Source organism: Miscanthus floridulus, chromosome 14, assembly GCF_019320115.1.
Source record: "Miscanthus floridulus cultivar M001 chromosome 14, ASM1932011v1, whole genome shotgun sequence".
Taxonomy (NCBI): Eukaryota; Viridiplantae; Streptophyta; class Magnoliopsida; order Poales; family Poaceae; genus Miscanthus; species Miscanthus floridulus.
In genome coordinates this window covers 7192536-7216654 of record NC_089593.1, presented here as the reverse complement: position 1 = coordinate 7216654, position 24119 = coordinate 7192536, and the positions used below count along the sequence as shown (strand labels likewise).

General features: G+C 46.9%; 1 protein-coding gene across 1 annotated transcript; it reads left to right on the top strand.

Annotated features, from left to right (window-relative positions):
- The first annotated feature begins 259 nt into the window (after positions 1-259).
- LOC136502956 (uncharacterized) lies at positions 260-700 on the top strand. The gene has a single exon (XM_066498196.1). The coding sequence runs from the start codon at positions 260-262 to the stop codon at positions 698-700; it is 441 nt and encodes a 146-aa protein (XP_066354293.1).
- The last annotated feature ends 23419 nt before the right edge of the window (positions 701-24119 follow it).

The following is a 24119-nucleotide window of genomic DNA, read 5'->3' as shown; positions in this document are numbered from 1 at the left end:
CGCCTGTCTTCCTCTAGTGGTCAGAGTCTGCCATAACCTTTGATCGGACCAACCACTCGGAGAGCACCCGCAACCAGAGATATATCCATTCGTGGTTGATCCGATCATTGGCATGAAGCAGCTCACCAAGGTACTTATGGATGGAGGCAGCGGCCTCAACATCATGTACGCCAAAACACTTGACGCCATGGGCATCGACCGATTGCCCGTCTGACCAATCGGAGCACCTTTCCATGACATCGTGCTTAGAAAGCAGGACATGCCACTTGGACAGATTGATCTGCCCGTCACCTTTAGGGATCTGTCCAATTATAGGACGGAGACCCTCACCTTCGAGGTGGTCGGGTTCCATGGAACCTACCATGTCATCCTAGGACGTCCATGCTACACGAAGTTCATGGCTGTCCCTAACTACACCTATCTAAAGCTAAAAATGTCGGGACTATGCGGGGTCATCACCATCGGCTCCTCCTTCCAGCACGCCTATGAATGCGAGGTCAAGTGCTGCGATCATGCCACGGCAATCGTCGCCTCCAAGGAGCTTGCGGCCATTAGGAAGGAGGTCGCCGAAGAAGCACCTGACCCCAAGCTGTCGGTCGGGTCTTTTGAGCTAGTGGAGGGTGCCAAGGAGGTCCTCATAGACCCCTGCGTCTCTAAGGGCAAAGTGGTGCACATTGGCACCATGCTTTCCTCCGAATAGGAAAGCGCGCTTGTCGGCTTCCTTCGCGCCAACAGAGACATCTTTGCGTGGAAACCCTTGGACATGCCGGGCATTTTGAGAGAAGTCACCGAGCATGCCTTGGAGATGAGGCCAGGCTCCAAGCTGGTGAAGCAGAACCTATGTCACTTCGATGAGGGGATGTTGGCGGCAGAGTTCATCAGGGAAGTATACCTCCTAGAGTGGTTAGACAATCCCGTCCTTGTACGAAAGAAGGGTGGAAAATGGAGAATGTGTGTTGACTACATGGGTCTTAATAAAGCGTGTCCAAAGGATCCGTTTGCTTTGCCATGCATAGACCAAGTAGTTGACTCTACCTCTGGGTGTGAAACCCTTTGCTTCCTTGATGCGTACTCTGGGTACCATCAAATCACGATGAAAGAGTCTGACCAGCTCGTGACATCTTTCATCACCCCATTCAGATCGTTCTGCTATGTCACAATGTCGTTCAGTCTGAAGAACATAGGGGCTACATACTAGTGTTGTATGCTCAAGTGTTTCGGAGACCTCATCGGGTGAACCGTTGAGGCCTATGTGGATGACATCATGGTCAAGTCCAAATGGGCTGACCAGGTCGTAGCCAACCTTGAGCAGACCTTCACAAAACTCTGAGCAAATGGCATTAAGCTCAACCCCGAGAAGTGCGTTTTCGGGGTCCCAAGGGGTATGCTACTTGGTTTCATCATCTCCAAGCGTGGCATCGAAGCCAACCCAGAGAAGATCTCGGCCATCATAAGGATGGGCCCGATTCAGAACATGAAGGGGGTACAGCGAGTTATAGGGTGCCTCGCCGTGCTTAGCCACTTCATCTCACGCCTCGGCGAACAAGGTCTCCCCTCTATCAGCTTCTAAAGAAGGCCAGCCATTTCAAATGGATGCCCGAGGCCTAAGAGGCGCTTGACATGGTCAAACAGCTCCTGACAAAGGCCCTAATCCTGGTTCCTCTGACCAATGGAGAACCGCTTCTACTCTACATTATGGCCACCACGCAAGTGGTCAGCGCCACCCTAGTGGTGGAGCGAGAAGAAGAGGGACACACCCTCAAAGTACAGCACCTCATGTACTTCATTAGTGAGGTCATGTATGATTCTAGGACCCGCTACCCCCAAATCCAGAAGCTCCCTTATGCTGTCCTCATCGCTAAGAGGAAGCTACACCACTACTTCGAGTCACATCCGGTGACGGTCGTGATGTCCTTCCCCCTCGGTGAGGTCATCCAAAACCAGGATGCCATGGGAAGAATCACAAAGTGGGCACTCAAGCTGATGGGACAAGGCATCTCGTCTGCCTCCTAGACGGACATCAAGTCCCAAGTGCTAGCTGATTTTGTTGCATAGTGGACCAAGGTCCAAATGCCACCAGCAGTCATCAACCATGAGTACTAGACAATGTACTTCAATAGATCACTGATGAAGAAAGCCACCGGTGCAGGGCTGGTCTTCGTTTTTCCCCTTGGGGTACGCATGAGGTACATGGTTCACATCCATTTCCCCTCCTCCAACAACGTGGCCGAATATGAGGCACTCATCAATGGCCTACGCATCGCCATCGAGTTAGGTATTCAACGCCTCAACATCTGGGGCGACTCCCAGTTGGTCATCAACCAAGTCATGAAGGAGTCGAGCTGCCACAATGCCAAGATGCCCACATACTACTGAGAAGTCCACCAACTATTGGACAAGTTCGACGGCCTTGAGCTCAATCACATCCCGAGGTGTCTCAACGAGGTGGCGAAGGCGGCGTCTGGCCGAGAGTCGATGCCGATAGGTGTCTTCCCCAGTGATCAGCACAAACCCTTGGTATGCTATGAGGAGCCAGAATAAGCCGGTGATGGGCCACCTGCCATGGGCTCAGGGGCTAACCAACCGTTGGCTCCATCGGACCCCAAGGTCATGGAGCTTAACGAGGATCCAGCGACTAAGCCCGACCCTCTGGCCGACTAGAGGATGCCTTACCTCGACTACCTTCTCTACGATGTGCTGCCGATGAACAAGACAGAGGCTCGACAGCTCGTGTGTCGCGCCAAGTCTTTTGTCCTTGTTGAGGGCGAACTCTACAAGTGAAGCCACACTGGGATCCTACAGCGCCGCATCCCCATCAAACAAGGGAAGCGGTTGTTGAGCGATATCCATGGTGGGATCTGTGGTCACCATGCCACGCATCTAGAACCTTGGTTGGAAACACATTCCATCAAGGCTTCTACTGGCCAACCATAGTAGCTGACACTGAATAGATTGTGCGCACCTGCGAAAGGTGTCAGTACTACGCTCGGCAGACCCACCAACCGGCCCAAGCACTCCAGACGATCCCCATCACATGGCCATTCATAGTCTGGGGGCTCGATCTGGTCGGACCTCTCAAAAAGGGTGCCTAGGGGCTATACCCACTTGCTTTGTCACCATAGACAAGTTTACAAAGTGGATAGAGGCCCGACCGATCTCCATGATCAAGTTCGAGCAAGCCATGTTGTTCTTCCTTGATATCATCCATCGCTTTGGAGTATCAAACTCCATTATCACGGACAATGGCACGTAGTTCACTGGGAAGAAGTTCCTCCAATTCTGCGGTGAATATCACATCTACATCGATTGGGCCACCGTAGTGCACCCCCGCACGAACGGGCAGGTCAAGCATGCAAACGACATGGTCCTACAGGGCCTTAAGCCTACGACCTTCAACTGGTTGAACAAGTTTGGCGAACAATGGGTCGCAAAGCTTCCCACGGTGCTCTGGAGCCTAAGGACGACCCCGTCTATGGTTCTGAGGCTATCCTCCCGACCGACCTCAACTATGGACCACCAAGGGTCAGGGCATATGATGAACAGGGAGCCAAGGCGTCCCTCGAGGATGCCATGGACTAGCTGGATGAAGCGCACGATGTTGCCCTCCTCCGCTCGGCCAAGTACCAGCAAGCGTTGTGCCAGTACCATAGCCATCGAGTGCGGGGTCAGGCCTTCAACGTCGAAGACCTGGTCCTCCACCTTGTCCAGAGCGGCAAGGACCGCCACAAGCTCTCTCCACCATGGGAGGGACCATACGTCATCATGGAGGTGCTCCGACCGGGCACCTACAAGCTCAAGACCATCGACGGTGAAGTCTTCATCAATGCCTAGAACATCGAGCAGCTACGATGCTTTTACCCTTAATAAACACATACTTTCTCTTATTAGTTTCACTATCAAACTCCCCGACCTTTATTGACACCCGACCCCAGCAACGGCGGGGGTCGGGCCTCACTTGGGGGCTAATAAGAGCGTACTTATCTGGTAGACATTCTCTATGCCCGACCCTCTCACGTTAAGGCCCAGAAGCGAGGTTTGCAGAAATGAGACCTATGTCTCGGCAGTTATGGCGCCTTTGCTCACCAGTGTGATTAAAGTTTTTTCCACATCCCGGGCTTTTTTGGCCTTAGTCACAAAAAGTGTCGGTGCGTGTTTATGAGTTTATCCACCTAGCCAACTTTCTCTATGCCCGACCCCCTATCACATTAAGACCTAGGAGCTAGGGTTGTGGGAACAAGCTCTGAGTATAACTGTTCGAACTCCAAGAAACCTATGCCCCAGCGGCTACGACGCCTTTGCTCACCAGCATGATCAGAATTTGCTCACCTGCACCCCAAGCTTTATGACCTTAACGACGGAAAGGGTCGGAATTCACTAACCTTTGTATACAAAAAGGGGAGAAGAGCTAAAAAGCTGCTTGGCTATAACAAAATTTAAGAGCTTGTCCATTTATTACAAGTTCATCGCCTGGCTTATCTGCCTAACTATGTTTTTGGGTGGGATGTTCTCATCCCCTATCTCCACAGGTAAGTCCTGCCCCAGCGGGTAACACAAGTTGATCGAACAGCTTGGCCACTGCCGAGAGATGGGTACAGAGCATCAGGATGCTCTGTGTAGGTTATGCCGACCCCATCATGAATGATGGACCTAGATTCCACTCGAATATGTCCGGTAAGAGCTCCCCGAACCCATCACTCATGCCATCAAGGTAGGTCCTGTGCTAGCAAGTCGCCCTTAATTTATGCATGTTTTCTCTTATCAAATTCATTATCGAGCCCCCAACCCCCACAATGGTAAGAGGTCGGGCCTCACTCGGGGGATGGCAAGAGTATCTATTCGCTATACATTCTTTATGCCCGACCATTTCTCACATTAAAAATTTATAAGCAAGGTGTGTGGAAACAAACTCTGAGTAAAACTGGTTGGACCGCAAGAAACCTATGCTCTAGTGGCTACGGCACTTTTACTCACCAACATGATCAGAGTTTTTATCCCCGCACCTCGAGCTTTAGCCTCTGCCTTCTCAGGAAGGGTTTGGAGGGGCCCACCTATGGAATCTTCATCAAGGAGAGGCCAACAGGTCGCCCAAGTCGATCGAATGGCTCGAACCACTGCTGAGAGACGGATAGGGAGTGGTGGGATGCCCCATGCAGGTTACACTAGCTCTGTCATGAACAACGGATTCAGACCCCACATGGACATATCCGGTAAGAGCTTCCCAAACCCGTCGCTCGAGCCATCGAGGTAACTTTACCGACCCCCACTTTTCTTTTCCATCGCATGATCATTCATTCATCCATTCTCATGCATGCATTCATACATTCATTCATTCATTCATCCATACATTCATCCCATACATCTAAGCATTGCATATGCAATTGCTGCATCATAACGCTTCGTGTCGCATCATGAAGCAATAGTTGTCTCATTCAACATGAGCGGCAACCGATCGAGGTTCGAAGGCCAGCCTCCGAAGGGCTCGAGGCCACCTCATGTCAACTAGAGCCAGGGGAGAAAAACATAGATGGGCCCTAGTGGCCTTGCCCGACCTCGCTCAGAGGCGGACAGGGACATCTAGACCTTTCTTGTTCGATCCTAACCTCGAGCCAAGCCCATAGAATCTCCATCTAGGAGATGCCAGCGGGCCACCTAAGTCACTCTCTGGAGTGACACGGGCATCTGCCGAGAGGCGGGTTAAGGAGTAGTGGAATGCCACATGAGGGCTATGTCGACCCTGTCATCGAATGATGAACCTGGATTTCACTTGGACATGCCCGTTAGCGAGCTCGCCAAGCGCGACATTCAAGCCATCGAGGCAAGTGTCGTTAGCTCTGCCCCTCCGATTGCGAAAACCACAGATAGGGTGACGCATGAAACATGGTCAACCCCCATCGAGCCCCACAGGGCTTGAGGGCTCGAGCAGCCTACCCCAAACTCAGGAATCCAACTGACCGGGGTGCGAAGGACGTCTCGCGAAGGGCTCGAGGCTACCTCACGTCGAACAAAGCTAAGGGAGAAAATGTAGATGAGCCCCAGCGGACTTTGCCCAACCCACTCAGAAGCGGACAGGGTCATCTTGACCTTCTCATTCGATCCTAACCTCGAGTCGAGCCCACAAAATCTCCATCGAGGAGAGGTCAGTGGGCCACCTAAGTCGCTCTCCGGAGCAACACGGGCATCTGCCAAGAGGTGAGTTAAGGAGCAGTGGAATGCTATATGAGGTCTATGCCAACCCTGTCATGAATAATGGACCTAGACTCCACTCGAACATGCCCGATAGCGAGCACACCGAGCGCGTCACTCAAGCCATCAAGGCAAGTAACGTTAGCTCAACCCCTTTGGTTGCGAAAACCATGGATGGGGAGACAATCACAAAGACGAGCCGACCCTCGACCAGACCCCTGCTACGTGTGTGGGCTCAAAGAAAGTTGGACTCACAAGGAGACCAAACACATGGTCACAGAATGATGGCTCAGATCCTAGGGAGGGGGTACGCATGAAAACAAGAGAAGCTTTCTCCTACTAGTTTCGCTATCCTCTCCTTGATCTTTAGTGACACCCGACCCTAGCAACGGCAAGGGGTTAGGTCTCACTCGGGGGCTGATAAGGGTATACATACACCCTTTCTAAAATAGTCGCTGCGCCTAACATCCTTCCTCATGTTAAATCTAGTAGCAAGGTCTGCGGAAACGAACGACTGAGCAAGGCTGGTTGGACTACAAGAAACCTATGCCCTAGCAGCTACGGCACTCTTGCTTACCAGCGTGATTAGAGTTTCCCTCCTACACCTCAAGCTCTACAGTCTTAACAAACTGAAGGGTCGGAATGCATGAACCCCTTTTCACACGTAAAAAGGGAGGAAAAACAAATCCATTCGCTCCAAAACAAAAGAATGGACTTGGTAAAACAAAACAAAATAACAAGTTTGCTTAAATGATACACAAGGGTCGGCACTTGTCCACTGATTACAAGAATGATTGACCAACCTATTGAACTAACTAACCCCTCCAGGGGAGAACTATGCCTTCGATCCTGTCCGCCAGGTCCTGTGAAAGGGGAGCCACCGCCGCTTCCATCTCCTCTAGCTCATGGACTTCATAGCCAGGCGCAAAGCCATGGCTCATCGTCTCCAGATCGATGCTATACCCATAGTGAGAACAAGAAATCATGAAGGATTGATTGACCACGTCGTGAAGGGCATTCCTCTTGAGTTGGCGCACCCACCCCATGATCTCGATGGCATGGGCCATGAGCGAACTGGTCCCCTCTGACCATACCACCTCAAGGTCATTGCAGAATACTTTGAGGGCGGCGCTCAGGATACTGAGCTCGTCGCTCTTTGCCTAAAGATTCCTCCTCGCCTCGGTGAGGTCCACGGCTAGCCCGGTTGAAACGCTTTTGGCCTCTAGCTTCTGGGTCATCGTGTTTCCAAGTTTGGCCTAGAGGGAGCCGACCTTTTGTTGTGCATCATCGCGCTCTAGGTAGGTCTGGTCACACTCACGGAAGGCCTGGTCATGCTCCTCATGAGCTACGCCGTATTCTGAGCGGAGCCTCTCCATGGTTTGGAGTAGCTCATCCTGTTCCTTGCGTAGCCGAGCGACCGCCACAGCATCTAGGCTCGCCTTCTTCTCTAGGGCCGTGAGCTTCTCCTCGGGGCCTAGCTTCAGCCCCCTTTCCTTATCAACCTCAGCCAGAAGGTCAAGGGTCCACTGGCGGGTCTTGATGTCCTTCTAGAGCAGCTCATCCAACTCCTTCCTGACCTTGGTGACTTCCTCATCGTCCCTCCGCGACCTCGTCAACAAGTCCTCGAATGCCTTCTCGGCCACACCCGTGACCAAAGACCACCCGCCTCCATGGCAAGGGGAGTCAGCTCGTCCACCCTCTGCTGGGTGGCAACAAGTTGAGCGGTCACCTCCCCACGTAGCCATGCCTCCTTGATGAGGTGGTCCCAAGTTTCCTTCTATTCACAAAGGAACAGAGACTTCCCCCGGCTATGAGCGATGAGGGATTGAAGGGAGATGATGGTCAGGATACAAAAAATATATAGAGAAAGAAAAGGGCGAGATGCAGGATGAAGCAAATACTCGACCGGAGGGAATGACAATGTCGCGCAATGCACCCTTGACATAGTCCAGGGCTTCCAGCATGGATGCAATCCCCACGTCGAGGCTCTCCCGCTCCATGCTCTTGGTGGCATCATCGAGGGTGAAGAGTGTCGATGTCGGATCCTGCGGATTTGTCCACTAGAGCAAGGGCTCGCCCCATGCAGGTGAGTCACTGCCTATCGACGTCAGCGCCAGGGACGACTCCCAACCGGTCCCAAGTGCCACCAGCCTCTCTGCCACCACCATGACTCCCAGGGACCCCTTGGCCATGTACCCCTCCATCTGGCCCACGCCATGCACTGTCGCTTAGGCCGTCGATGGCGCGGGTCGCGCCGGTGCCTCAGGCGCTGCTGTGGTTGCGCCTGGTCATGACCCGTCTGTCATGACCACTACCACCTCCATCGGCATTAGGGGGTCACAACCGGCTGCTTTGCAACCTCTGAAGGCACCCTTTGAGCCCCCGCGTCCTCCCGTCTTACCGAGGGCACAAGCGCCACCGTGGGCAGCATCAGACCGGCCGAGGACACTAGTGCCACTCCCGCCCAAAACGAGCGCAACACCAACCAATGGTTGCCGCCTCAATTGGAGGGCGACGCTCTTCTTTGGCACCAGCGCCAAAGGATTGCGCTGCCTACAGATGCTACAAGGGACAAAAAGCATAAGTCATGATGAAATCTGACTAAAACAGGAAAAAATAGAGGAACTGATAACTTACCTCAGCGTCATCGGGCGATACATATGTTTGGGGGGTGAACCCCCCTACCTCTGCTCTGTCTCATTGGGGCGAGGCCGTTTCAAGCTCGCACCCTACTCTTGGGCAGAGGGGCTCGCTCCCCTTGACTCTTGGGGTGCGACGGTGGAGCCGCCCACCTCCACCGACATCTTAGGCGCGGTAGCAGAGCTGCCCGCCCTCACTGACTCCTGAGGGAGGCCGACGGTATGTCCCGCCTCCGCCGGCTCCATGAATGAACCCTCCCCTTCGTGGAACGAGAAGGGTCCCAACTCCTACAAGGATGAACCAATACCTATCAGCGCATCCTCATTCTCCAGAATGTCCTACTCGACATCATCGGCTACCTCATCGTCATTGCCATTGTCATCATCATCATCGCTATCGGTGTCCTCCCCCCGTCCCCGCGCCTGTAGCTTCCGCTGCCTCTTCCTCTTCTTGTCCTCCTTCGCCTTCCTCAACCGCTCGTCCTCGGCGTGATTCACCACCCTCATGAATGAATCCCTTGGTAATGGTGCTGGGTGATCCGTGAAGATGAGGTCCCTTGGCTAGTCCCTGTCGCAGAACCGACCAATTTATAAGAACACAAGTACAATGGCAGCCCGCAAGCAGTCACACTGTCATACTTGAGCCCATATAAACCCGGCAGTCTATCGAGTACCATGACGGGTCTCAATAAATGATCCACATACAACCAAGATCGTACATGATTCAACATGCATGTCACACATTACATAAAGTTCACAGATACATTTCATTCATCAGAGTACGGAATAGAGTTATTACAAACCAAGTTCGATAAAGAGTAGTAGAAGCAAATTAAAGTTCGAAAGTAGCATTTGCCAACATAGTTCAAATACAGTGCCAACATATGATCATAGTCCACAAAAGCAAATAGAAGGATTATTAAAGAGGCCTACCCAAGGCTCACTCCTCATCCACGGTGGGATATAAGCAATTCTTGCAATATCCGTGATAGACGATACCATCTGCAACAATGGGAATAAAACCCTGAGTACAAGAAGGTACTCAGCTAGACTTACCCATCATAAACCAGAAATAAATCGACTCCAAGGATTATGCAAGGCTGTATAAGTGGAGGTAGCTTGACAACATTTTGCATAAAAAGCGATTAACTCAATTATACAATTATACTTCGGTCATCAAGTTAATTATAGCTATTCATCTCTAGATTAGCAACTATCTTGTGCCAAACATGTGGTATATCATTTTAAGAGCATACAATAGTAACCATAGTCGGTCTAGTAATTCCTTGTTTATCCGAACCATCACATTCCATAATACAATTACTATGATGTTGGAGCTAGCCAAGTTTCTCACTATCCGGGAGAGACGATGATTCAAATCGATTTCAATCAGCTGGGAATTTATTCCTAACACAAACCCAGGTAGACCAGATCAACGGTCACCTTAGGTCACCTTTGGTATGACTCAAGTGCACATTTTGTAGGTTCGCCCAGCGCCGCATAATTAGGGGCAACTAGCTGCCAGGACGATCAGGACTACCCTGCCCTTGGGCTCACGCCTAGCTCCCCGCACATCCTTACTACCATCCAGAGTATGCACTCTTACAGAGCAGGGCCTAGCTTGAGTTGAGCTACTCAGCTTCGTGGTCAGAACGAGTTATCCGGCTAGCTAAGTGATAGTCATGCATTCAATCTTGTCAAAAGTTCCAACAACGGTACGGTCCTTGATCAGCACAGACGGGATCACATGAGTCCACCTACACATGGACTCCACCCGACCTCCATTTACATTACCCCATGGTTCTTTTCCATGATAGCAAATATAGCCAACTGTGCTTCGGTATCCACCTATATCTCACAACTGACAGGAAATCACCCGACTTCTACCGGTCTAAGCATGGCTAAGCATACATTCAATCCTGGACCTACATAGGGTTAAAGGTGTATATATATGGACAAGGTAGTTCCATGCATCAAGTGTTTCTAGTCAACTCTTATAACCTAATGCATCAATCATAAAGGACTCAAGTAGTATTTTGTAAAACACTAGGAGACTTAGAATGCTCTAGGGCTTGCCTTTGAGAAAGGAGGTGGGGCGGTGATCAGGGCACTCCAGGAGCTCTTCTAGATTCTGCTTCTCTTCTTCGGGAGCTGCAACTTGAGGATTCTCCTGCTGATCCCCTTCCTCTTCTTCGTTGAATTCTAGCAACGTTATCTCCTCGGTCGATCCTATATGCATGATCATGGAATAAGATATTATGAATGTATGTATGACGACACATATAATATGATAAATCATGATGAATGCATCCTCACAAGCATTTTGAACAACATGGTAGTAAGTTAATAACAAGTGCATCCTATTTTACTGAGTAGGTGCATATCTCTTCTTTATTACTTAAGCAAATACATCAGCAATTCATTTACCGAACTTCCAAATAGTAGCTATTTGTTTTCACCATAACTGGAGTTATAAACAATGAAATCATATGGTTGTGGACATTATGGAAATCTTATGAAATTATCTACAACTTTCTTTTAATACTCTCAAAGTGATTCAATAGTTATATAGGTCAAACAAATCAGTCAATCAAATCTATTCGGAAAGTAAGCATTTCAGACAGCAAATTTGTAACAGCTAAAACTCTTAAACCCTATGGCCTATGACTATGAAAATTTAACACAAGGTAGATTAGTACGTTATCTACAACTTTTTATTAACAAGTTTTATAGAAAAAGACCATTATCAACATGAAATCATACACACAACCGAAACTATACATGCAACCATCTATTTGAATTACAAAGCAACAATTAATTAGTTGCATACAATCACCTACTTCTAAGCCTTACTATGAACATCAACAGTTACTAGGCATCACAAGCACTATAGAAAACATCATGGGCAATCACAATTTAATTACTTAAATGCCTTTATTAATTTAATTAAATAATTAGGGGAAATAATAGACATACAATAAATTTGCAAAATAAATTCTCACAAAATTACAGCAGCTTCCTAGTTCTCACAATAGGCTACTGTGAAAATTTCATACCATTTGGACATGTATAGTATCCTATACAAAAATGACAAGCTAGCAAGGCTTATTTTAGCAAAAATAGTAAACCCTATAGAAAAGTGTCAAACAATATATTATATATTTTTCCTAGCTTCATATTAGTGCCATATTACTGTACAAAAATTTGCACAGCAATATATTACATATTTTTATTCCTATAATTTTCCTCAGAAAATGCCATTTATTAATAGATAAATATAAAGATCATATTTCAATCAAGTTTGCTGCAAGTTTAATATTTTTCCTAGCTAGATCATGTCAATACAAGACTAGAAAAATTGGAATCACAATTTTATCACATTTCTAGCTCAAGATATACAATTTACAAGATTGTAAGCATTCAAAAAACATTTATCTAAATACATTTTAATCACTAATAAAAATACAGAAATTGTACAGTTAGCTAAAAATATCATTTTCTAAAGTTAGCTAAAAAATCTCGAAAATAAATAACTCTAAACCCTAACTACAGTCGCTGACAAAGGAGTCCCACCGGTCAGCGGGGTCCACCCGTCAGCGACCAAAAACAGAGCACGACGGTCGGCCGGTGATATGTCGCCGATGGCGAGGTCTCCAGTCAAACCGAACACACCATGGTGATCTACTCACTGAGACGCATCGATTGACCTAAGTGGTGGAGGCGCGGACGCACAGGAGCCACCTCGTCGCCGGCCATGGTGGCACTGCGGCGCTGCGCTGCGGTACGCCGGCCGTTACGGACCACGGCGAGGCCAAGCGAGTAGCGCACAAGCACCACGGTGATGACTCGACCCTATTGCTACTACCTAGGCTAGGCAAGGTGCTCCGACGAGCTGTGCCCGCATGCGCGGTGGCACGGCGGCGAGAGCGCAGCGGCGCGGGTCGTCATGTTCCGTGCCGGCGAAACAACGACTCGCAGTAATGTCATGCCAAAAGCTAGCACACATCCTAGCCAAACCCTAATGCGAGGATGAAGGAGAAATGTGCATGCGAGCCATGCGGTGGCGAGCTCACCGTAGAGGCGGTCATGGGAGCCAGGAGTCCGGCGAGGACGAAAACGGCGAATACGCCCTCACCGAAGCTTATCCGGCCCTACGGTGGTGTCCAGGAGGTGGAGAGGAAGATTGCACAGCTATTAGCAAGACAGAGATGGTGACGGTGTGGTGGTGTGGGTTCTAAGCGATGGCGGAGGGGTGCGGTGCTCGGTGGCGCTCGGCTTTTTCTACGGCAGACGCAAGAGAGAGCGCTGGAGAGTGAGGGAGCGAATGGGAGTGAGTGGAACTAAGGCGCGCGGCTTGTAGATAATGGGTGCTAGCACACCACGGTGAGGGCCCGTCGTCGGCCAGTGGCAGCCACATGGTGGCCAGCTTCTGCGCTCGGTCGGCCACCTCGGTGTGACGCGGCTCGGCCATCAGAGGCGACGCTCGAGCCTGACAGCGCATGTTGACGACATTCATACTCCTAATCCGTGGACCATTAGCACAAACTTCCTAAACCAAAGTTGAAGCCCTATATACCATCTACAATTCCTCTTTTAAGATTAGGGTCTAATTCCCAAAGAATGAGGAGTAAAATCGTCCCAAAGTCGAGCCAATCAAACTGAAAATCGGTATTGACTTAGAAAAATTCTAAGTGTTGAAAAACAGTGGAATGTGGATTTTTTGTGATCCAAATTCAAGCATGTTAGGAGCTGAACTAGCCTATGACCCAAAAATAAAAGTTGTTCCTCTCATCAAATACTACAACTTTTCTTTAGTGAACACATCCATGCAAAGTCTCTATGACATAGTTCAAACTAGGTCAAACATACTACTTTCAAATGATGGCTTACTCTAGAACTATGACTTAGTGACCAAACTAGCCCTAGTCATGAATACCAAAGTTGTTCATAATGACATTCTAAACATGTTTAATGTATTCCTATGGTCACACAAGCATTTCATACATTGGTTACATAAATTACTCCCTAGGTCAACATGCATATCATCACTTAGGAGCTTAATTAGACAAAGTGACCTACATGAACATTGTTCCACTAGTCATCCTAAGTGTAGCTAAGGTGTTTTAGTGACTAACATTACCCACTTGCACTCATTCACACATGATCACATGCATACATACAAGGAAACATAAAATAACAAGCATGTTTCATATGTAAAAGCTTATTTATGAATGCTTGATCAGTATGCTCATGCAATGCAAGTAAAATTATGCAAGCCTAACACCTAGGGTGTTACAGCCCCTCCCCCTTACACAAATCTCGTCATGAGATTTGCAAGACCTACCATTCTTGGAAAAAGGTGGGATAAGCCTCACGTAAATAATCCTCTCGTTCCCATGTGGCATCTTGTTCACTGTGATTATTCCACACCACCTTATAGACCTTAATGACCTTACTCCGTGTTACTCTTTCCATCTCTTCTAACACTCAGATTGGTTTCTCCTCATAGGTCAAATCCGATTGGAGCTTAATGTTGAAGGGTGCAATGGCTTCCTTAGGTATGCAAAGACATTTCTTCAACTGAGAAACATGGAAGACATTGAATTTTGCACTCATCTCTGGTGGAAGTTGTAACTTGTAAGCGACCTTCCCTTTCTGTTCAGTAATCTTATATGGCCCTACATATCTAGGTGCAAGCTTTCTTTTCACTCCAAATCTCTGTACTCCCTTCATGAGTGATACTTTTAAGTATACATAATCTCCCACTTCAAAAGTCAGTGGTCTTCTTATTTTATCAGCATAACTCTTTTCTCTTGATTGTGCTGCTTTCATAAGATGTTGGATAATGCGCACTTGCTCTTCAGCTTCAGTGACAAACTCTATGCCAAAGTATCTTCTTTCGCCGGGCTCAATCCAATTCAATGGAGTTCTACATTTTCTACCGTACAAGGCTTCAAAAGGAGCCATCTTGATGCTTGCTTGATAACTATTGTTGTAGAACTCGGCCAAAGGTAGCCATTTCTCCCATGAACCCTTGGAAGATATAACACAAACTCTCAGTAAATCTTCTAGGATTTGATTTACTCGCTTAGTCTGTCCAAAAGTTTGTGGATGGTATGCTGAGCTTCTGATTAGTTTAGTCCCCAAGGCCTGGTGCAAGTGTTCCCAAAAATGAGCTATAAATTGTGGTCCCCGATCTGAGATTATGGTCCTGGGTATTCCATGTAGTCTCACAATCTAGGAAACATACAGCTCAACATACTTCACCGCGTGATATGTTGTGTTAACCGGTATAAAATATGCTGACTTGGTGAGACGATCTACAATGACTCATATGAAATCATGACCTTGCTGTGTCATTGGAAGGCCTATGATAAAGTCCATACTGATTTCCTCCCATTTCTAGCCTGGAATAGATAATGGATGAAGTAATCCGACAGATTTCAAATGAACGGCCTTTACTCTACTGCAATTATCGCACTTAGCGACATAGGCGGCGATTTCCTTCTTCATCTTGGTCCACCAAAAATGGGTTTTCAAATCTTGATACATTTTACTACTACCCGGATGGATAGACAACTTGAACGAATGTGCTTCATCTAAAATTTGATTTTTAAGCTCACGGTCTTTCGGTACCACAAGTCGGTCCTCAAACCATAGCACACCTCTTTCATCTAATCTGAAATTCTTGGTTTCTTGTTCTTGCATCTTTTTCTTGATGTGAAATATACCTACATCTGTCTTTTGCAGTTCTATGATTTTTCTCTCAAGTGAACAACTACTGCAAGTTCTAAATCATGTGTAGGGTAATTGACTTCATGTTTCCTCAACTGCCAAGAAGCATAGGCAATAACTCTTCCTTCTTGCATGAGCACACACCCCAAACCTATACCCGATGCATCATAGAACACATCGAAAGGCTTTTCAATGTCGGGTTGTGCTAAAATAGGAGTTGTAGTTAACAGTAGCCCTGGGCATTTGGTACTACCGAACCGAACCGAACCGAATCCTTGGTTCCTCGGTTCTTCAATTCCTAGGAAAGTCGATACCAATCGGTTCTTCCAAAAAATCGGTACCGACGAAGTTCGGCTTTGGTTAGTTCGGTTTGGTTCCGGTTCCAAACCAAACTAACCAAACAACTCTGGCTTCCAAAAAATCAGCGACTCAGGAGGGCGCGCCGGACTCTAGGCGTGGATGCGGCGCCGCGGGAGGTCGGCCGTCGTAGGGGGGCGCCGAGACTCTGGGTCTCCGGGAGGTGGGAGTTTGGTTCCTCGGGTAGTTCGGTTAACCGAGGGGAGGAACCGAATTAACCGAACAAATTTTGGTTCTTAGGAAATGGGAACCAAACAGGGAACCGAGATTTCGGTTCTCGGTAAATTCGGTTCGGTTCTCGATTTTTTTCGGTTTGGTTCTTGGTTCTCAGTAAAATTTGCCCAGGCTTGGTTCACAGGGTCCTTAGGGTGTGAAAAGCTGCTTCACACTCTGGTGTCCAATTGAACTTCTTAGCTTTCTGAAGTAGCCTAGACATGGGCTTAGCTATCTTGGAGAAATCTGGAATGAAACGACGATAATATCCTGCTAACCCTAGAAAACTCTAAACTTCATTAATCGAAGTCGATGCCTTCCAATCCATGACCTCTTGTACTTTAGATGGGTCTATAGAAATTCCATCCCTCGATAAGACGTGACCTAAGAAAGGTACTTTACTCAACCAAAATTCACATTTGCTAAACTTTGCATATAACTTATGTTCCCTCAATCTGGACAGAACAATTCTCAGATGCTCTGTATGATCTGCCTCATTCTCTGAATAAATTAAGATATCATCGATAAACACCACCACGACCTTGTCAAGCTCGGGCATGAATACCGAATTCATCAAGTACATGAAGTAGGCAGGAGCGTTCATTAGTCCAAAAGACATGGCTAAATACTCGTACAAGCCGTACCTAGTGGAGAAAGAAGTTTTTGGTATGTCCTCTGTCCTGATGTTTATCTGATGATAGCCTGACCTCAAGTTAATCTTGGAGAATACCTTTGCTTTTGCCAACTGATCGAACAAGATATCGATACGAGGCAAAGGATACTTGTTTTTTATGGTCATGGCATTAAGTGGCCTATAATCCACACACATTCTCAAGGACTTGTCCTTCTTCTTCACAAACAAAGCTGGACATCCCCATGGAGATGAACTAGGTTGAATGAGACCTTTGTCCAATAGTTCTTGCAACTGAATTTTAAGTTCGGCTAGCTCATTTGGTGGCATCCTATAGGGTCTTCTTGAGATAGGTGACGTACCTGGAACTAACTCAATCTTGAATTCCACATCCCTATCAGGTGATAAACCTAGTAACTCATCTGGGAATACATCAGGAAATTCACAAACCACTGGGATATCACAAAGGATAGTGGCTTGGATAGCACAAGATAAGTTCTGGAGTTCAAAGTTTCAGGAAAGTGGTACTAGAAAAGCATTACCTCCCTTTGGTTCTCTCAACATAATTGTATGAGTGCTAGTGTCAATGAGAACACCATGATCTCTCATCCAATTAATGCCTAAGATTACACTTATGGATAATCTGGGCAATACTATCAGATCCGTTGTATACTCCCTCCCTTGTATAGAGATGAGCACATTTCTAACCATCTTATTTGTAGAGATAGTAGCCCTAGCTGAACTTATACTATAACCACCCTTGCTTACCTCAATTACTTTCTGATCATGTCTAGATGCAAATGCTTGGCTCATAAATGAATGAGAAGATCTCGAATCAAATAAAACAATGGCGGGATGCTTGTTAACAAGAAACATACTAGCAGTGACAACCTCTCCTATGGGCACCTCTTCAATAGCGGTGTAGTGCACGTACCCAGGACGTGCTTTTGGATTTGCCTATCTCTGATTGTTCTAGTTCTGATTGTTGTTCTTCTTAGGGTAGGGGCACTCTTTGGACCAATGGCCCAACTAATTACAGTTGAAGCAGGGTTGGTTGCTCTTGGGTCCTATGGAGCTTCCTTGCCCTCCATTCCCCTTGGGTAAGGCAATGGTGAACGCCTTATGGAGCACCTTCTGAGGTTGGCTGTTCTGAGCTTTTGGTGGAGGAGGTCGGAACTTGGGTGCTGGTGGTCGAAATTATGGCCTAGCTGCCACTGGAGCTCTAGACTATGAAGATCCTGAGGCACCTGCCTTAGCTGCCCTCTTGCTGCTCTTTGCTACTGCATGCAGATTGTTGTGGTTCTCCTGAGTCAATGCATCACTGATGAACTCATTGTAGGTAGTGCACTTGGAGTTGGCGATAGTCTTCATCAACTTAGTGCCAAGATCTCTCTTGAAGCTCTCTATCTTCTTTTCTTCGGTGTCAACGAAACTTGGGGCATACTCAGTAAGGATCTTAGTCCCTTGTGTGAGCCTCATGAACTCCGCTGCCTTCATATGCATCAGCCCTAGGGGAATGTGATGTCCCCTAAAGGCTAATTTGAATTGCTCCCACGTGACCTGTGCATTGGCAGGTAGAGAGGACAGGAAATGGGTCCACCAAATCTCGGCCGGTCCCTACAACTGATGGGATGCATACTTTGCCTTCTGGTGTTCGGTGACCCTCAGCAAACAGAACTTTTGCTCAATAGTGTTGAGCCACTCATCCGCCTGGAGTGGTTCCTCGGCCACCTTGAAGATAGGAGGCTTGGTATCAAGAAAATCCTTGAAGGTGTTGTACTAGTTTGGCTCAGGCCCCTGTTGCTATGGGCAGGCACGAGCAATGTTCTATGCAATGAGGCATAGGGCTTCCTCCATAGTCCTCTGACTTCCCAAGAACTAGGAAAAGAACTCATTAGCAGATGGTGGTGGTGGTGGTGGTAAGTCACCGTCATTGCCCTCTTGGCTGCTGCTTGCTCCGGCATGGGTGCGAGTCATCTACAAAGTTGCAACAATAAGTGATTATTGGATAATGACAAGAGATTGCAGATGAATTGTATAATCATGCCAAACTGAAATTACTAGAGAGAATCTTAAATTCATACAATAAAATAGAGGCACAATAATTCATTCTCTCAACATGACATCACCAATTTGATCACTGATCGGGCTCGCAGCGTGTTAATATACAAGTCATAATCACTAGTAAGATGAAACTAGAATTTCATTAACGTTCTCACCACGTGAAATAACATGCAAAGTACCAATATTACATGAAGGTTCAACCAAAATTACCAAACTTCAACTACAAGACATTACATAAATAGCGAAGATACATCTAGCATTTCCACTAGTCGCTAGGCAAATCTAATCTTCATTATGATCACTGTCAAGGTCAAAGATAGGATCATCCCCATCCTCTGGCTCCACTTCTTCCTCGTCCCAACCATCATCTTCCACTAACATATCTGGATCTTCGTCATCAAGGATCGGGTGCAATTGGTTGTTCAGATAATGCACCTCATGCTGAAGACCCATCACCACATGCTGGGCCTGTGCAAGCTGCCGGTGCAAGTCCCTCTTAGCACGGTCCTGCATGGTGCTCACGGCACGGGTTCTATCTCGTTCTGCTTCTGCTACATCGGCATGGTTGTTTGCTAGGTTTTGCTGGCGCATAGCTGTGGATGCCTCGGCACGGGTGGCCTCCAGCTGCTCCCGCAGTCCTGCTAGCATTGCTTGATCATCTGCTCTTGCTCCTTGTGATGTAGACTAGGCCCGATCTTCCGAAAGGTATGATAGCGTCGATTGGTGGAGACTCGACGTTCATGATCTAGGCTTCGAACCAAGACTGATTCGGACCCCCGCAACCATTACACCACTGCTCCGTTGGTTATCAACCACGCGAACGCTATTGACCTCGCCGAGAAGGCTTTCCTGCAAGCGAATCGAGAACACAAGCAAGAATGGGATAAACGCAATCTGAAATTGCAAATAGATATGAGTCTTATGAAAACAAGAAGGAGTTCAAGTCTTTATTCGAAAGGACTAATCGCCACAGGCGAACAAGATCAAGAACTGGGGCCCTGGTTCACAGCAAACGACCTAGGCGGCGACACTTGCAGCCAAACGATATCTGTTTCATGAGGAAATAAAGAACTAAACAAAACCCAAACCCTAAGAGAGTGACGGCTGCTATTTATAGAGTCTTGGGCGTAATCCCCTGGACGCGCCCCCTAATGGGCCTAAACACGATACACGGTCCAACGGACCAAAAAACGGTGTCGCAGCACCCTGGCAGATTCTGGATGCTGAATTGTTTCGACGATTCCCGTTGATTCCGAAGAGCTTTTGATGTGAGACTGCTTGGATTGGATTCCTTATCAAATTAGCTTTCCATACATATGTGGATCATCGAAAACGGAGTCCGTATGCGTCCTGGGTGACCAGTTTAAGGCAGACTGGTCATAGAACCCGAGATGGGCTCGAACTTGATTTGGGCCTCCACCTTGGTGACTCAAACCGGATGAGCTTCGGGCCTCCTTCTCGGTTAGGACACCCTCGCTGATCTCCTTGATCTCCATATGGTTCTCCAAGCATGGTCATATGTATGTAGGTCATGTCCTCATCATCCTCCCTTTCTTGATGAAAAGCCGTCCTCGGCGTCGATTTTGTTTGGAGTCGATCCTGCACAACTTGAGGACAAACGAGGTTTCCAAAATAATGAGAATGGACAATGTTGTGAGAAAGAATATGACCACATATCTAGGTTTGTAGCATGTGTTGTCCTACAGACATGTAGTCTGCTCGATTGAAATACACACGATCTTTGCCAATACTATCCTGCAAAAGATTAGTACTAACAAGAACCATATGCTCCCATTCTTTGGATTCAACTTGTGTTCGAAAAGCAAAACTAGAGGAATATGGCATAACAACAGTGTTGATTTTACTGTCCTCTAGTTGATCATTACTTTGTACAACAAAAGGAGAATTCAGATTTGTACAAATGTAAACTCGTTGTATCAAATATTGTTCTTGGTTGTTATATTTGCCAAAAACATGATATGTATGTCTAGAGAACTATGGCAAATTAGCATATGCATAAAGTTTCTCCTCTAAAGAACTAAGATTACATGGAACATCAAATTCAATGTAACCCAAAGTATTTAAAGAAGACAATAATTTCAGCTCATCAACTTCACTAGCATTATGAATAACAAGTCTATTTTCAGCACAAGTGCTCGATTTCAGCACACATATAGCATGATCATTCTTCAATGATTGAATGGGCATAACATAAATATCATCATGCAAGTCATCTTTGTCATAAGGAACATCAAGCAAATCATCTTGTGACAAAGGTAAATCAAGCGAAGGCTCCACTAAAATTTGCTCTATCATAGCATGATTGGTGGAAAAATTCAGCACATCAAGAGAACTCTCACCTTCCATGAGTTTAGCATCATGGGCATTACCTTTGCTCTCATGTTCAGTAGGAGTAATAGTTGATGGTTCTGAATTTTCACATGAGGCTATGAGCATCTCATTTTTTGTCACGTCATCCTCTCTCTTTTGTACATTATCCCACAAAAGGTTAGGCACAGCAGGAGGAATAACAAGAGATTGATCTAGTTGATGCACCTCATCATTTGAATTAATTACAAGAGATGGATTAACAAAATTTTCTCTCATGAGATCTTTCATATCATTCTAAGTTTGAGGTTTATCAGAGGGATCTAAAGACTCCCACCAAGATAAAGCAGAATGTCGCAAAACACTAGCTGCATTTGTTACCTTCCTCCTTGGACACATAAAGCGAGTAGCAAATATGTTATCTATGGCAATTTCCCACTCCATGTACTCATCAGCACCTATACCATCATAAGTCAGTGGATACGAACAACCTATCATTGTTAGAAGATAGCAAAAGACAACACAAAAGTATTATCCCTATCAACAACTTAGGCTGTGGACAAGGAAGAACAAGGCACTCAACTCTCAAGTGTCTTACCACGGTCTTACAAGTGTTCTTACCAAAGCAACAGGCGGTGCAATCGGTCGATGACTGTGATACCATTGTAGCTTGAGTGTAACAGTTGCAAGGCAAAACTGTACTTGATTAGAAGAAAGTGAAGCTTGGACAGGCATAATATAGTAGCAAGGAATAGCAATATTCGCAACTGAATAGCAAAGCAGAATAAGTATCCAAAGTACTTGTCTTAGTTGCTGGCCTACTCACGTTCCAAGTACCAGATGTAATAAGAGATGTGAACAGCTAGAATATGATTAGGAACAAGGCAGAAATCTGCACACACAAACATAGCTCAAATGGCGCTCTCTATGTGCTCCTCTAGATGTTGTTCCACTTTTGCTCTAATACCACTTGATGTAGACTAGGCCCGATCTTCTGAAAGGTATGATAGCGTCGATTGGTGGAGACTCGATGTTCACGATCTAGGCTTTGAACCAAGACTGATTCAGACCCCCACAACCATTACACCACTGCTCCGTTGGTTATCAACCACGCGAACGCGATTGACCTCGCCGAGAAGGCTTTCCTGCAAGCGAATTGAGAACACAAGCAAGAATGGGATAAACGCAATCTGAAATTGCAAATAGATATGAGGCTTATGAAAACAAGAAGGAGTTCAAGTCTTTATTCGAAAGGACTAATCGCCACAGACGAACAAGATCAAGAACTGGGGCCCTGGTTCACAGCAAACGGCCTTGGCGGCGACAGTTGCAGCAAAACTATGTCTGTTTCATGAGGAAATCAAGAACTAAACAAAACCCAAACCCTAAGGAGAGCGATGGCTGCTATTTATAGAGTCTTGGGCGTCACCCCCTGGACACGACCCCTAATGGGCCCAAACACGATACACAGTCCAACGGATCAAAAAAACGGTGTCGCAGCACCCTGGTAGATTGTGGACGCTGACTTGTTTCGATGATTCCCGTTGATTCCGAAGAGCTTTTGATGTGAGACCACTTGGATTGGCTTCCTTATCAAATTAGCTTTCCATATATATGTGGATCATTGAAAACGGAGTCCGGATACGTCCTGGGTGACCAGTTTAAGGAAGACTGGTCCTGGAACCCGAGATGGGCTCGAACTTGATTTGGGCCTCCACCTTGGTGACTCAAACCGGATGAGCTTCGGGCCTCCTTCTCGGTTAGGACACCCTCGCTGATCTCCTTGATCTCCATATGGTTCACCAAGCATGGTCATATGTATGGAGGTCATGTCCTCATCACCTTGGGCTGCAGCTCTCTGTTGATCCACTTGCTCCATTTGGGTGTGGAGATTTCCCAAAGCTACATAGGCTTGATCGGTTTCCCATCGAGCCTCACTTGCTTCCTTCTTATGCTTGCGCACACGCTTCTTGAGCTTATGTTGTGTGGCTTCGGCTCTCATGAGCCTATCCATGCAAGTAGTGTAGGACTCCTGCCAGAAATCCCTGGTGTCCGGACGAGTGTAGAACATCTTCATTACTATGAACATGGCGCTCATAGCGGGACTAGAACTATTTGCTCGCTCATCCCGATCTTGGATCAATGCATTAGGGTTGCGTTGTTCCCATATTTCTATGGATGGATCTACCCGAGGAAAAACACCAGTGGCACTGCCGGTAAGTTCATCCCCAAGCTGCTGATAGATCTGACTCAATACCTCGAAGGCTACTACTTGGGCAGCCTCCCAAGGAGTTCTTCCTTCAGATTTTGCTTTCCACTCCTACCAGAAGGGTGCTTGTGTGCGAGCTGGTATGGTTAGCCGTACTTCATACCATGGCTATTCCTCCAGGTATTCTTCATTCCAATGATAGAGGGGCGGTTCATAATACCCCGCATAGTGAAAAACTCTCCAAAGCAGGGCAGGAGTTTCAAACATCATCAGGAAATTCTCGCTTCCAACCGGTGCTGCCATCTGTACCAACAACATGTACAACTTTCGTGAGACAAAGTCATAATGGATAATAGTTACATAACCGAGTAAGAGATATATAAGGGGAGGAACAATGCAAGTATCTGGAGTAATGATTTATCATGATGCATGCACGTTCTGTACATCCTTACAAACTTAGGAAAAAATTATCTAACGACATACACTGTGGCATACATACGTTCTCTCATATATAGCATAGCTAGTCGGACTACACGTTTCGTTGTTAGCGTACCTGCACAAGAGTTTCATTTCAGCCCAACCCCACAATTATATATGCAGAATGTAAAGCTAGGCTATAGGTTGTAATCTAAATACTTCCATATATGTATACCCATACATATACTTCCGTATCAAAGCTACCCGATGACAATTCATTACCCTCAATTAAATACGCACCATATACACATGCAAGCATGCATACATAGTCGTACCAAAGCTA

Bases quoted from the DNA above. Each gene is read 5' to 3' on its own strand.
- LOC136502956 (XM_066498196.1), top strand. From the start codon at position 260: ATGCCACTTGGACAGATTGATCTGCCCGTCACCTTTAGGGATCTGTCC.